Source organism: Theropithecus gelada, chromosome 16, assembly GCF_003255815.1.
Source record: "Theropithecus gelada isolate Dixy chromosome 16, Tgel_1.0, whole genome shotgun sequence".
NCBI classification, from domain to species: Eukaryota; Metazoa; Chordata; class Mammalia; order Primates; family Cercopithecidae; genus Theropithecus; species Theropithecus gelada.
Genome location: NC_037684.1, coordinates 75,078,556 through 75,092,823, shown reverse-complemented (window position 1 = coordinate 75,092,823; position 14,268 = coordinate 75,078,556). Strand labels below are relative to the sequence as shown.

At 51.7% G+C, this 14,268-nt stretch overlaps 1 protein-coding gene and 1 pseudogene across 2 annotated transcripts in view; one reads left to right on the top strand and one right to left on the bottom strand.

Annotated features, from left to right (window-relative positions):
• The first annotated feature begins 2,802 nt into the window (after nucleotides 1-2,802).
• DRC3 (dynein regulatory complex subunit 3) overlaps nucleotides 2,803-14,268 on the top strand; it is a 41,946-nt gene continuing 30,480 nt past the window's right edge. For both annotated transcript variants that reach the window (XM_025362887.1, XM_025362888.1), the window contains exons 1-3: nucleotides 2,803-3,235; nucleotides 9,686-9,802; nucleotides 13,774-13,940. In XM_025362887.1, coding sequence (XP_025218672.1) covers nucleotides 3,043-3,235; nucleotides 9,686-9,802; nucleotides 13,774-13,940 — 477 coding nt within the window. In that variant the 5' untranslated portion in view covers nucleotides 2,803-3,042. The remainder of the gene's footprint in view (nucleotides 3,236-9,685; nucleotides 9,803-13,773; nucleotides 13,941-14,268) is intronic.
• On the bottom strand, nucleotides 6,717-8,006 carry LOC112609788 (annotated as a pseudogene).

Sequence of the window (14,268 nt, the reverse complement as noted above, 5' to 3'; positions counted from 1 at the left end):
CAGCCTCCCAGGTAGCTGGGACTACAGGCATGCACCACCATGACCAGCTAACGTCGCTGCCCTTATTAAGCCCTAGGTGCTTTCCAGGGGTTCTAGGATAATAACAGAACTCCCATAGACCTCTCCAACCTTGCATCACTTCAGCCAAAGGGCAACACGTCTGTTCTCTCCCACCTCGAGGGCCTTGCCACAAAGTTATCTCCTCCTTCTTTCCTACTTGTCCTTCAAATCAGCCCTGTCTTCCTTGGCCAGGCCAGGTGCCCTTAATGTACGATTTCATAGTTCCCTACACCTACAAATTGTCATGGTTTGTAATTAAATAGCTGTATTATTGTTTGATTCATGTCTGAAGCAGGGGCAAAAATCCATCTGTTTTATTCACAATATGTAGCAGTTCCTCACTACCCGTGTTTGGACTAAATACGTGATCTCACACAAATGCAGGAGGGAGGAATTATCCACCTTTTACAGATGGGAAAGCCAAGGCTTAGATAGGTGAAGTGAGTTACTAAAAGATGCACAGTAAGGATCCAAATGCTGCCCTGATGTGCTTATAAAATACCATATGTAATAACAATCCCACATTTCCTAGCATAGCAGTTGCTGGGCTTGACTGAAAGCAAACTTGATCTGTCACAGGTACCAAGGCCCTGATGAAGTAAGAGGGATAAGTCAGTTAAAGTTTTGAAATCAAATCAAAATTAAGAGTCATTTCCCAAAGTATAGCACCTATTTTTTTTTTTTTTTTAGATGGAGAGATGGAGTCTCGCGCTCTGTCGCCAGGCTGGAGTGCAGTGGTGTGCACTCTCGGCTCACTGCAACCTCCAACTCCCTGGTTCAAGCGATTCTCCTGCCTCAGCCTCTCGAGTAGCTGGGATTACAGACATGCGCCACCACACCCAGCTAATTTTTGTATTTTTAGTGGAGTCAGGGTTTCACCATGTTGACCAGGATGGTCTTGATCTCCTGACCTTGTAATCTGCCCACCTCAGCCTCCCAAAGTGCTGGGATTACAGGTGTGAGCCACCGCGCCTGGCCAAAAAAAAAAGCCAAACACTTTCCAGAAAATATCAGCCAAATGTAACACATTAAAATTCCCCCAAAGACAAGTTGATGACAAGTTATGGGAAACCTTAGGGGAAACCACTACACAAGAGGGGGGAGCTAGAGAGAGAGGCCGAGGGCTGGTACTGTCTTTGGGGGTAGAATCAGTCACCCCAATGAGGTGGAGCCAGTGTGAACAGATTGGAGAGAGTAGGAAGAAAAGGACCAAGGTCTTGGGAGGACGGAAGGCACAGGTGGAGAAGGGGTAGGGGTTGAAGGGTGTGGAGGCTATGCCTCCCCTGGAAGCAAGAGAGAAGTGTGCACAAGAGCTCATTGGGACATTTTATGAGGGACAGTTCAGGGCAGAGGATGCATATTTGCAGAAGCTGGATCCAAGTGGATGGTTGGGTAGGAAAGAGGAGGGCAGTCTTAGAGGGAAGTCTCTAAGACCAGGTAACAGGATTGTATGGCCCAACCTGGCTTTTCAGCGGACACCATCAGCCCTGCACCAGGGCTCCAGCAGTGCCCAGTGGAATGAAAAGCAGAGCACAGGGGCTGCCTAGCATCAGGGGCCAGCAGGGCAGAAGGACAGGAGGTTCAGGGAGGCCCGGATGCTGGGGAGGCATGTGGACAAAGATAGGAAGTAGGGCCAGCAGGGAGGCAAGAATCAGGGGCGGAAAGTGGGGGAAAATATCCCTCCTGGATGTCCTCACCAAGAGGGTTAAGGATGAGAATGTGGTCCAGCCACGAACAGCCACTGGAGTCAGCCTCACAGTGTGACTGACCAAATCTACAGATCCCTGCTGTGCTGTGGTGTCTCAGTCATTTCCCTCTGGACCATTAGTAACAGAATCTACTGGAAGCTGGGCATGGTGGCTCATGCCTGTAATCCTAGCATTTTGGGAGGCCGAGGCAGGTGGATCACCTGAGGTCAGGAGTTTGAGACCAGCCCGGCCAATATGGTGAAACCCCGTTTCTACTAAAAATACAAAAAAATTAGCCAGACATGGTGGTGGACACCTGCAATCCTAGCTACTCGGGAGGCTGAGGCAGGAGAATCACTTGAATCCAGGCGTTGCAGTGAGCCGAGACTGCGCCATTGCACCCCAGCCTGGGCGACAGAGCGAGACTCTGTTTAAAAAAAAATAATTAATTAATTAAAAAATAACCTACTGGAGCTAGCTTAAGTAACAGAGGATTTCATGTGAGAAACAGGAAACTCTCATGAGGCCTAGACCTAGGGACATTAGGGACTAGAAAGCCTGCAAGAAGGAGGCAGCCTCTGTCTGTGTCGATCTGTCTGTCCTTTGTCGTTTGTTTTCTGGTTCCCAGATTCCCATCTCTGCTTTTCTCTGTGCATCTGCCTCCTCCCCCTCTTGCTCTCTGCTTAACCCAGTCATTCCACACTCCCTATTTCTACCCAGCTCAAGCAGCCAGCTCCGATGGGCACTCTTATTCCACAGCCTCAAGTTCACATCTCCCACGGGGAGGATGTGAAGGGTCAGCCTGGGTCTCCTCTGCACCAGGAGAAGCTTGTGGTGTGGTGGGGGGCGAACACACACGACTGCCTGGAGGGGATGAGGTACTCAAGGAAGAGGAGCTGCAGGCTGACAGGCCTGCCTGGGGCTGCCCAGGGAGCACAGTCAGTGGTTGGTACCCACAAGCCCAAATGAGGATGGGCACACAAAGTCAGAGGCCTGACACAGGGCCACAGTCATAAGATGAGCCAAGATCACAGGCTAAGGAGACCAGTGGGTCCAGCGAGGGTCCCAGCTGTGGCTATAGGGTCAAGGGATGAAACCCTGTGGACAGGCCCAGGTGGTTGCCAGGAAGCCCTGGAGCAGCCTTGGTGTAAGTATACAAACCCCGAGATGCAGCAGACCCAGGGCCGGGAGTAGGGCATTCCTCAGAGTGCCAGTGGCCACAAAGACACTGTAGGGGGAAACCTCAGCCAGACCCTGCCCTCAAACAGAGAAAGAAGCAGGCTGTGAAAGAGGAATGTGGTGTTTTTTAGGGAAAACGTGGGAGAAGATGAACCGGCTGTGTGACTCGATGGAGCCAAAGGTGATGGACGATGACATGCTCAAGCTGGCTGTCGGGGAGCAGGGCCCCCAGGAGGAGGCCGGGCAGCTGGCCAAGCAGGAGGGCATCCTCTTCAAGGATGTCCTGTCCCTGCAGCTGGACTTTCGGAGTATGTATCCAGGGTTCAGGAGTGGTGGCCAGGGTGGGGCCCTCCCTGGCTTTCTCTGCTCCGTCTTCAAGCCCCAGGATTCCACACAAAGTCCATGGTCGAGGTTCCCACATCAGCATTAGGGCCTACCCGGGTTAGAAGGCATAGGAGCAGCACAGATGTTTGTAAAGCATCATGCTTAGTGTCTTCATCATTTGAATATCCACAATACCCCTGATTCTGAATAAGAATAGAAAACAAGATAAAATTGTCCCATGCCAAATCTAAGTGAGCCCTCAAGACTATGCTGTTTCCATCACACAACTCCACGTGGGCGTCCTTGGAGTGGGGGTCCCTGGCAGGCAGAGCCTAGGAAATGCCACGTAGCCAGAAGCAGAGGGTAGGAAGTGTGGGAGAAGGAGGGAGAGTGGGCACTGGGAGGGCAGCTTTAGGGAAGGGGTCACCAAAGACAGGCTGGTAGCAGGAGGGGCACAGGCCCATGAGGCAGGGAGGCACGTCAGGAATGGGAAGATATGGCTCAGGACCAGGCGGACCCTTACTGCTTCAATGTCCCATCTGTGAAATGGGATGGCTGTCATCCCTGTCTCAAGCATTGGGTGGGGGGACAAGGTGAGACAGCACGTGCACAGTGCCTGGCTCGCACAGGAAGGCCAGCGAGCTGCGGCACAGTAAGTCAAGGCAGAGGCAGTACGAGGGCGGTGAGAGAGGTGGGCAGGGATCCTGAGACCCCCCTTGTATCGTGCGCAGGCAAGGCCACAGCAGAGTGACCTGGTCTGATTCATATTCCTGCTCTGTCTTGGGGCCCCTACGCTGGCCGGCATCCAGTCACCAACAAGGAGGTATTGAGACCCTGCCTCAGTCCAGCCCTGCTGCCAGAGCCAGGGACACGACAGTGGGCAAGTCAGGCATGGCCCAGGCACAGCCCCACGAAGTCCACAGGCTGCCGGGGCTGACCACCCAAACAGGGAGGGCCCTGAGCCGCAGCCCCTAGAGGGGTAAAGGGGCACAGAAGAGGTGTGGCAGGAAGGGGCTTTTGCAGCTGACCGCTTTCCCTGTTTCCCCTTCCCCACCTGAGGTTCATGCAGCCAATATTGAGCACCTGTCTGTTACATGCCAGGTACTGTTCTAGGCACTAGGGATTCAACTATGAGCAAAAAAGACAAAAAACCTTGTCCTCATGGAGCTGACATTCAACTTGGCAGGGGACAAAGAAATAAAATGAAGAAGGAAAATAATACTATTTGCTAAAGGTAACATGTGCTGTGGAGGCAAAAAGGAAGGAAAGGAGAAAAGGGAAATTGGGGGTGGAGTATAGCGTTTTATAGGGTGACCAAGGGCTTCACCAAGAAGGTAACAATTTAGCAAGGAGGTATTTAGCAAGGAGGTAGGCAAGGGAGAGAGCCACTGTGCAGATCCACTGGGGAAAGTGGAACAGCCAGTGCAAAGGGCCTGGGGCAGGCTAGACCCCACCTGATCAGCCCTGCTGAGGAAGCCAGTGTGGAGACAGGTCAGGGAGGTCATGGGGTCAGCTGGTGTCAGCTTGGAGCCAATGGAAGGTGTTTGGCTCTTACAGTGAGTGAGGTGGGGACCCCAGGAGGGTCCTGAAGAGAAGTGGGACAGGATGGGACTTAGGATTTCACAGGACCCTGCTGGCTGTGTGAGGATAGACTGTGGCCAGGGGCTGAGGCAAGGATCTAGTAAGACGGCCACTGCTGTACTCCAGGGAGTGATGGCCACAGGCCCGGCCGAGGTGGTGGCCACGGAGGCAGATTTAGTGTCTTTGCTGAAGGTTAAATCGGCTTTTTTGGCAGTCCTGTCATGCGGGTAACTTATTTAGAGCTAACTGCCAAGTACATCCTGATTTGTTGTGTTGTTTTGGCTTCTCCTCCTGAACTGCTGACACCTAGGAAAAAGCCAGCGTGCTGGCATGTGTGGCAGAGCACCAGGTGTGCAGGAGTCGCAGGGGGAGTGCTACTGCTGGGGGGCTGTCAGATCAGGGCGAGAAAAGGCACCTGGAAAATCCAACCCAGGGATGGGAGGTGGCTGGGAGGCTGGGGCAGAACTGGCCCCACCCTGTAAGCACAGGTGGGAATTGTGGCCAGTATCGTTCTGGGAAATCTGGCCACAAACAGGGAGCTGGAGAACAGGCACCAGTCCCACCTAGCCCTGGGAACCCAGGAGAGGTGCAATGCAGCAATCCAGCTCTAGGGGAAGGGTCGTCCCACCCAGCCCTGGGAACCCAGGATAGGCGCAAGGCAGCAATCCAACTCTAGGAGAAGGGCAGTCCCACCCAGCCCTGAGAACCCAGGATAGGCGCAAGGCAGCAATCCAGCTCTAGGGGAAGGGCCATCCCACCCAGCCCTGGGAACCCAGGAGAGGCACAACTCAGCAGTCCAGCTCTAGGGGAAGGGCAGTGGGCCCCTCGGGACCTGGGTCAGAGAACCCAGTCCTCTCCAGACCTTTGTGCAGGGAGGGGAGCTAGGAGGGGTTCCCCACTTTCCCAGTGGGACTTTCACAACCTCACAGGCAGGCTCTGCCCCTCTGAATGAATATTGAAAATGCAGCTGGACTGTATGGTGTTTTGTTTTTTGTTTTTTGTTTGTTTGTTTTTTAGAGACGGTTGCTCAGGTTGGAGTGCTGGAGTGCAGTGGCGCGATCTCGGCTTACTGCAACCTCCACCTCCCGAGTTCAAGCAATTCTCCTGCCTCAGCCTCCTGAGTAGCTGGAACTATAGGCACATGCCACCACGCCTGGCTAATTTATTTTTTATTTTACTAGAGACAGGGTGTCACCACATTGCCCAGGCTGGTTTCAAACTCCTGAGCTCAGGCAATCTGCCCACCTCAGCCTCCCAAAGTGCTAGGATTACAGGTATGAGCCACAGTGCCCGGCTTTTTTTTTTTTTTGAGACGGAGTCTCGCTCTGTCGCCAGGCTAGAGTGTAGTGGCGCGATCTCGGCTCACTGCAAGCTCCGCCTCCCAGGTTCAAGTGATTCTCTTGTCTCAGCCTCCCAAGTAGCTGGGACCACAGGCGCCCGCCACCATGCCCTGCTAATTTTTGTATTTTTAGTAGAGATGGGGTTTCACCATGTTGGCCAGGATGGTCTCGATCTCTTGACCTCGTGATCCCCACGCCTTAGCCTCCCAAAGTGCCGGGATTACAGGCGTGAGCCACCATGCCTGGCCACCAATTTGTATTTTTATTATTATTTTTTTAATGGTATGAATCTCGTTTATTGAAAACATCATATCTCACCTTTCTCAAATTGAAGACTGCAAAAAATAAAAGCAGTGCTTTATTGAGTTGTCATTAACCTCAGGAGCAGCAGCACTGCCTCTCCATACTCCAGGAAACTGCGGCTCCCACGTGCCACATCTATCCCACCTCACTTTACAAAACAGTCCTGAAGCTTAATCAAATAAAACTATTGTACATTAGAAAAAGACAGCTGGGTGTAGAAAAGCCAGGTGTGGCGTTCCCTTTAAGCAAAGGCTGCTCCGCAGTTGGGGCATCTTCACTTCCTCAAGGCAAAATAGCAGATGAACCCAAAGGGGAACAGGATGATGGCCAGGAAGATTCCCAGGAAAGTGAAGCAGTCCTCCAGCACCCTGTCCCTGCAGACGGCACAGCCTCTCATGATGACAATGGCATTGGCAGGGTACCAAGTGATAGTCCGGCTGTGGCCGTTGTAGACCCTGGGGTGGTTGGTGGGTATCCCTGTGATGACATAAGGGGAGGGTGGGCAGCAGCAAGGGGTGGGCAGCAGGGATGACGCCATAGCCATGCAAGCTGGGTGCGTAGTCGCCCTGGCCAGCCCCTAGGTTGTAGGTGGGCAGCCACTCCCGCAGCAGGGGCTGTGGTCCATGGCAGCCCAGCTCAGGTCAGTCGGTCCTGGCAGGGGACGCAGTGGGGAACATGGCAGGGATGCAGCAGACTGGCCGGCTCAGGCTCTTCTGAGGCACAACGCCTTAGCACCAATTTTTATTTTTATTTATTTATTTAGAGACAGAGTCTCTCTTTGTCACCCAGGCTGTGGTACGGTGGTGCAATCTTGGCTCACTGCATCTCTGCCTCCTGGGTTCAAGTGATTCTGCTGCCTCAGCCTCCTGAGTAGCTGGGACTACAGGGATGCCAGCTAATTTTTGTATTTTTATTATAGAGACAGTGTTTATCCACATTGGCCAGGCTGGTCTCAAACTCCTGGTCTGAAGCAATCCACCGGCTTCGGCCTCCCAAAGTGCTGGGATTACAGGTGTGTGCCACCGTGCCTGGCCACAAGACCAAATTGTTTTGGTTTTTTTTTTTAAGATGGAGTCTCACTCTGTCACCCAGGCTGGTTCAGTGGCATAATCTAGGCTCACTGCAACCTCTGCCTCCTGGGTTCACGCGATTTTCCTGCCTCAGCCTCCAGAGTAGCTGGGATTACAGGCATGCATCATCACGCCCAGCTAATTTTTGTATTTTTAGTAGACATGGGGTTTCACTATGTTGGCCAGGATGGTCTCTATCTCTCTCTCTCTCTCTCTTTTTTTTTTTTTTTTTTTGAGATGGAGTCTTGCTCTGTCACCCAGGCTGGAGTGCAGTGGTGCAATCTTGGCTAACTGCAAGCTCCGCCTCCTGGGTTCCCACCATTCTCCTGCCTCAGCCTCCTGAGTAGCTGGGACTACAGGCGCCTGCCACCACGCCTGGCTAATTTTTTTGTATTTTTAGGAGAGACAGTGTTTCATTGTGTTAGCCAGGATGGTCTCCATCTCCTCACCTCGTGATCCATCTGCCTCAGCTTCCCAAAGTGCTGAGATTACAGGCGTGAGCCACCGCGCCCGGCCCACAGCACCAATTTTTTTTTTTTTTTTTTTGAGATGGAGTCTTGCTCTGTTGCCCAGGCTGGAGTGCAGTGGCCGGATCTCAGCTCACTGCAAGCTCCGCCTCCCGGGTTCACGCCATTCTCCTGCCTCAGCCTCCCGAGTAGCTGGGACTACAGGCACCCGCCACCTCGCCCGGCTAGTTTTTTGTATTTTTTAGTAGAGACGGGGTTTCATCGTGTTAGCCAGGATAGTCTCGATCTCCTGACCTCGTGATCCGCCTGTCTCGGCCTCCCAAAGTGCTGGGATTACAGGCTTGAGCCACCGCGCCCGGCCTAGCACCAATTTTTAAAACTCCTTTCATTTCTGTATTATTTTAGTTCTTTTAATGAGCTTCTTTTTGTTTTTTTTTTTTTTGAGATGAAGTCTCACTCTGTCACCAGGCTGGATTGCAGTGGTGCGATCTTGGCTCACTGCAACCTCTGCCTCCCAGGTTCAACCGATTCTCCTGCCTCAGCCTCCTGAGTAGCTGGGACTACAGGCATGCACAATCACATCCAGCTAATTTTTTGTATTTTTAGTAGAGATGGCGTTTCACCACGTCGGCCAGGATGGTCTCGATCTGTTGACCTTGTGATCCGCCTGCATCGGCCTCCCAAAGTGCTGGGATTACAGGTGTGAGCCATCGCGCCCACCCTTAATGAGCATATTCTAATTTTATAAATTTAAGAAATCATTACAAAAGCAAATATGGAAAAAAGGAGCATATAAACAACAGAGCTATATGTGGCTTCTGGGAAAAGCTGGCGGATAAGTTTGGCCTCTAGAGTGTTATATATACAGTACATATTTACTTATACGTATGTGTTATTCAGAACTCTCCTGATTGCCAGTGACAAAAACCAAACTCTGGCTTACCTAGCAAATGGAATGAACCAGCTGTGTAGCTGGCGTGGGTGGTCTTCACAGGCCACAGGGGCCAGGCACTTCCATGACATCAGGAACTCGTTCTTGCATGGATAACTTATCTCATCCCCTATGTATGGACATTTGGGAGCTTTTCTGACCCTTATGTGCCTGAGGGATTTCTTTGGACATATACACAAGTGTGGAGACAGATTTCATGTAGAGAAATTATAGGTCAAAGTGCACCGACTTGAAATATTTCAATAAACATTGCCAAACAACGCTCCAAAAAGGCTGAACAAGGTGATCAACCCTCCCACCAGCAGAGACACATGTTTTCATTCTGTTTATCACACTGTGGAAGGAAGGCCTCTGCCTGTGTCCTGTGTCCCAAGGTGAACCAGCCTCCTGGAGAGGCCCTGGCCCAGCCTCAGAGACAGCACAAATGAGTCTCCTGCCCAGGCCAGGTCCAGTTCACTCCCACACCAACGACTTCTTAGCCCCACACTAGTAGACCTATTAGGTCTTTCTGTGGCTCTGGGTGGCAGTACCGATCCCCGCCCACCTCACAGGGACACAAGGTTCCTCGATGCTCAGTCCACATCTGCAGGGTGCCTGCGTACTCCAGGGCAAGGCAGAAGAGTGGTAGATTCCTTTTGTATGGTTCTGCCTCACTCCTCCAGTACACTAGCACAAAACTCTGACCCTAACCTGAGGCTGGAATCAACTTCCATTATTTCAGACATCCTCCGCATAGACAACCTCTGGCAGTTTGAGAACTTGAGGAAGCTGCAGCTGGACAATAACATCATTGAGAAGATCGAGGGCCTGGAGAACCTCACACACCTGGTCTGGCTGGGTAAGGCCCTTTCCTGTGTGTGTCCACCCTAATCAAAGGTGACACCCTGCCAAGGTTATTGCCTTCCCAGGAGACAATAATTGTATGTGACACTCAGCTGCCGGGCCATCATTAGCCAGGGTACGGCAGAAGCTCTGCCTGCTGGGAGCAAGAAAGCTGCTATTTTTTAAAAGCCTAGGGCTTGTGCTGGGCAAAACGCAGCAAAGATGTGCTCAGACACAGGACCACAGAATATTCTGCTCTTACCTGCCCAAACTTTCAGTCTGGATGGGGCACAAAGGGGCAGCTGTGGACTCTTATTTGATCTAGACTCAGGCTGACAGATAACCATCGACAGGTAACCATTGGCTGGTGGGACCCAGATCAAACCAGTAATCATCGTCACAGAGGCTTGTGTGTTTCAAGCACTTAACTACATGCTAAGTGGGGCCTGTATGCTTTCCATATGAGTCTTTCAGTTCACACAGCATCTCCATCATAGAGATGAGCAAACTAAGGTCACTGCCACCGCATCAGGCCTCACTGCCAAGGCCATGGAGGGTTTTGATGAGGTGTTCCTTCTGCTGGCCTCTTAGGAGCATCCTCACATCTGGTGAGGGCCAGTGGGCCCCTAGCAGGGAAAAGGTCATGGGCCTGAGAGCTCCTTATGCACTGTCTTGTTTAACCCCCATTTTAATCCTAAGAGTTGGGCATCTGTTATAATCCCAACCTACAGAAGAGGAGCTGAGACTCAGAGAGCCCCAGGCACTTGCCCAAAGCTGCACGACCGAGAAGTATCAGAGCTGGGACTCACCCCGACGCCTGTCTGACCTCACAGCCCACATTCCCTCCATCCTATCAGGTGGTCTCCTGGTAATAAGGGCACCCTGGGGCATCATGAGCCTCCCAGTTTGCCAAACACTCCCAACCTCCTTTGTGCTGACAATTGCAAGCCCACAGCAAACCCACAGGCAGGGTTATGCTGCCATTTCACACATGCAGCAACTGAGGCTCAGGAAGGCTGACCAGCTTGATGGAGCCACGTGCTATAGGTAGCAGAACCAAACCACAGCCAGGTCCTCTGACACCTGGGCCCAGGTCTCTTGTCCCAGGTTTCTCATTTCTCTGCACCCTAGCACCCATTAATGCTGATTCCTGAATGCCATGGTTTTAAGCAGGAGCTCCCTGGCCTGGCTGTCTCTCAGACATAAAGCAAGTGCCACTGAGCCCCATGACAGCCCCCTGTTTCTGTCTGCTTACCCAGAGAGAAACTTGAATACTGGTCTTGGTTCCCTCCCTAACAAAAGCTTATCTTCCTACTACTTGGCACTCCTACACACACACTTCCTAGTCAGCTCATTCCCTCGACCCCTTGCAGTGGCCATCCATGCTTCCAAGGGTCACTGGACTGACAGCCAGTGCTCCCTGGGATGGGGGTGCTAGAGCAGTGACAGCAGGCTCTGGTAAGAGGTCATGCTGCCCCTCAGAGTATAGTCAGAAGCTGGTCTTTGTCCAGCCATGGCACTAGGTGCCCAGGGACCCAACCACAGCCAGAAAAGCTGGGTCCCTGGGGTGCCAAGGATGGGGGTTAGGGAAGTGGCACTCCCATGGTTCAGCACGACCTCTCACACTGACATGCACGGGGCTGAGGATGTGCTGGAGCTGGCTAGCACTGGCTGTACACAGCTCTTCCCAACTTTGCTTCCAGGGATGCCACGCTGGTGGCTTGAAATTGGCCACAGTGGGAGTATTTACACCACAGAAATGAGCAAGCACCTCAAATCAGGGGTTTTCCTCCGCCCGCATTGGTAAACACTTGCTAGCACACCACTAGCGGGTGGGCTAAGCCTCCCAAGAACAGAACCTGGTGGCACGGTGGGGAAGGAAGTGTGCAGGCCTGTCATTTGTTAGACCCCCGTTCAAACCCCAGCTCAGCCAACACACTGACTCTGCACAAGATAGTCCACTCTGTGAACCTCAGTTTCTTTTTTTTTTTTTGAGACAGAGTCTGACTCTGTCGCCCAGGCTGGAGTGCAGTGGCACAATCTCGGCTCACTGCAGCCTCCGTCTCCCGGGTTCAAATGATTCTCATGCTTCAGCCTCCCAAGGAGCTGGGATTACAGGTGTGTGCCACCATGCCTGGCTAATGTTTTGTATTTTTAGTAGAAACAGGGTTTTGCCATATTGACCAGGCTGATCTCCAGTTGCTGGCCTCAAGCAATCTACCTGCCTCCGCCTCCCAAAGTGCCAGGATTATAGTCGTGAGCCACCACACCTGACCTGAACCTCAATTCCTTTATGGGCTGTGCTACCTTGAGCATATTACCATAAGGCCCATTTGAATCTCCATTTCCTCATCTATAAAATGGTATGATATCTCTGCTATGAGGATTAAACAAGGTAATGCACTTAAAGGGCCTGGCATAGAGAAAGGACAGTTGTCATTGTTCTCAATGTCAACAGGTGAGCATCCCCTCATATGCAGAGGAGGCTCAGTTAAGATGTGGTTAAACTCAACTCCCAAATCACTTTTTTTTTTTTTTGACACAAAGTCTCACTTCGTCACCTAGGCTGGAGTACAGTGGCACAATCTTGGCTCACTCCACCTCCAAGGTTCAAGTGGTTCTCGTGCCTCAGCCTCCTGAGTAGCTGGGATTACAGGCATGTGCCACCATGCCCAGATAATTTTTGTATGTTTAGTAGAGACAGGGTTTCACCAGGTTGGTCAGGCTGGTCTTGAACTCCTGACCCCCAGAAGTGATCCACCCACCTCAGCCTCCTAGAGTGCTAGGATTACAGGTGTGAGCCACCACACCCAGCCCCAAATCACCTTTTAAATGTGATCACTGTGGTTATCATGCTCATATTTCCAAGCCTAGGAAAAATGCTCATTTTTGGCTTCTAGGCCATTGGTGTTCCAGGACAAGATAACAGCCCCACCTGCCTGAAAACCTGTGGTGTGGAAAAAGTACTTTTAGGCCAGGCATGGTGGCTCACACCTATAATCCCCACTTTGGGAGGCCGAGGTGGGAGGATCACTTGAGCCCAGGAGTTTGAGACTAGCCTGGGCAATATGGTGAGAGCCTGTTTCTATAAGAAAAATTCTAAAAAATTAGCTGGATGTGGTGGCGCGTGGTCCCATCTACTCAGGAGGCTGAAGCAGGAGGATCACTTGAACCCTGGAGGTCAAGGATGCAATGAACTGTGATTGCACCACTGCACTCCAGCCTGCGCAACAGAGTGAGACCCTGTCTCGAAAAAAAAAAAAAAAAAAAAAAAAAAAGATGGTACTTTTTTTCCCATAGATGTGGAATTAGTCTGAAGTCTCAGTTGGGGTTGAGGTTACAGTTGATGAGGGAGCCTGAGACAGCTGTGAGGGAGCTGGAAGAAACTGACCTACCACATGTCCAGGGAGAAGCCTTAGATGAACTCTGGCCCCACCGTGGTTAGCTGTGTGGCTTTGGGCAAATCACTGAGTCTCTCTGAGCTTCTGCTTCCCAAATGATCAAACAGGGAGACAAATTCCAAACTACCACTCAGGGCTGCTGTCAGAGGACATACACATGAGTGCTTGATAAACTGGTAAATGCAAAGCAGACAGGAGGTGGTCTTGCTAAAATGCCACAGTGTGAGGAAAGGGGACACTCCACCACTGTCTACCCGTGACCCCCAAGGGCACTGCTTCAGACCTGAAGGTTAACATTTTCTTCCCAGAACTATGACAGAGCATAGACAACAGTACTTGCCCGCATGTCCCCAGCCAGGAGGATGATTGGCAGAACTGGAGAGGGCAGTGAACATTTAAGGCGGCAGGAAAGAATCCACACCCGCTTCTAAAAAAAATTCACAAACTATTAGATAGTGAGTCAAATTCCGGCCCTGGCAGCTTGGTGCTGGCTCACAGGGCACTCAGTAGCCCTGATGATTTTATTTCAGGACAGCCCATCCCCTGACCCAGGCAGCAGACCCTCACAACCCTCTCTTCTTCCCAGATCTGTCCTTCAATAACATTGAGACCATTGAGGGGCTGGACACACTGGTGAACCTGGAGGACCTGAGCTTGTTCAACAACCGGATCTCCAAGATCGACTCCCTGGACGCCCTCGTCAAGCTGCAGGTGTTGTCGCTGGGCAACAACCAGATTGACAACATGATGAATGTGAGTGGCCGCCTAGCCCGCCCTCACGCACACCTGCAGGGCCTGGAGCGCCATGGGTTGAGTGGGAGTTTGTGGCGAGGGGAAGTACGGGCTGAGTGTTCCAGATATTCTCATTTTCCTGGAAAAGCCAGGAATCCAGATTACTCCACGAGGGATTTGCTAATGTTTAAATACCACGCTTAACCCAACAAAATTCATCGGAGAGCACTAGTTTACAACCTCCACATTAGTAGCAGTTCTTTCCCTGAATCTTGCACTTATGTAACAAACATTTGCTGAGACAAGTACCTAATGTTGGGCATATGTCCTGTGCTCACTAGGAACAGAG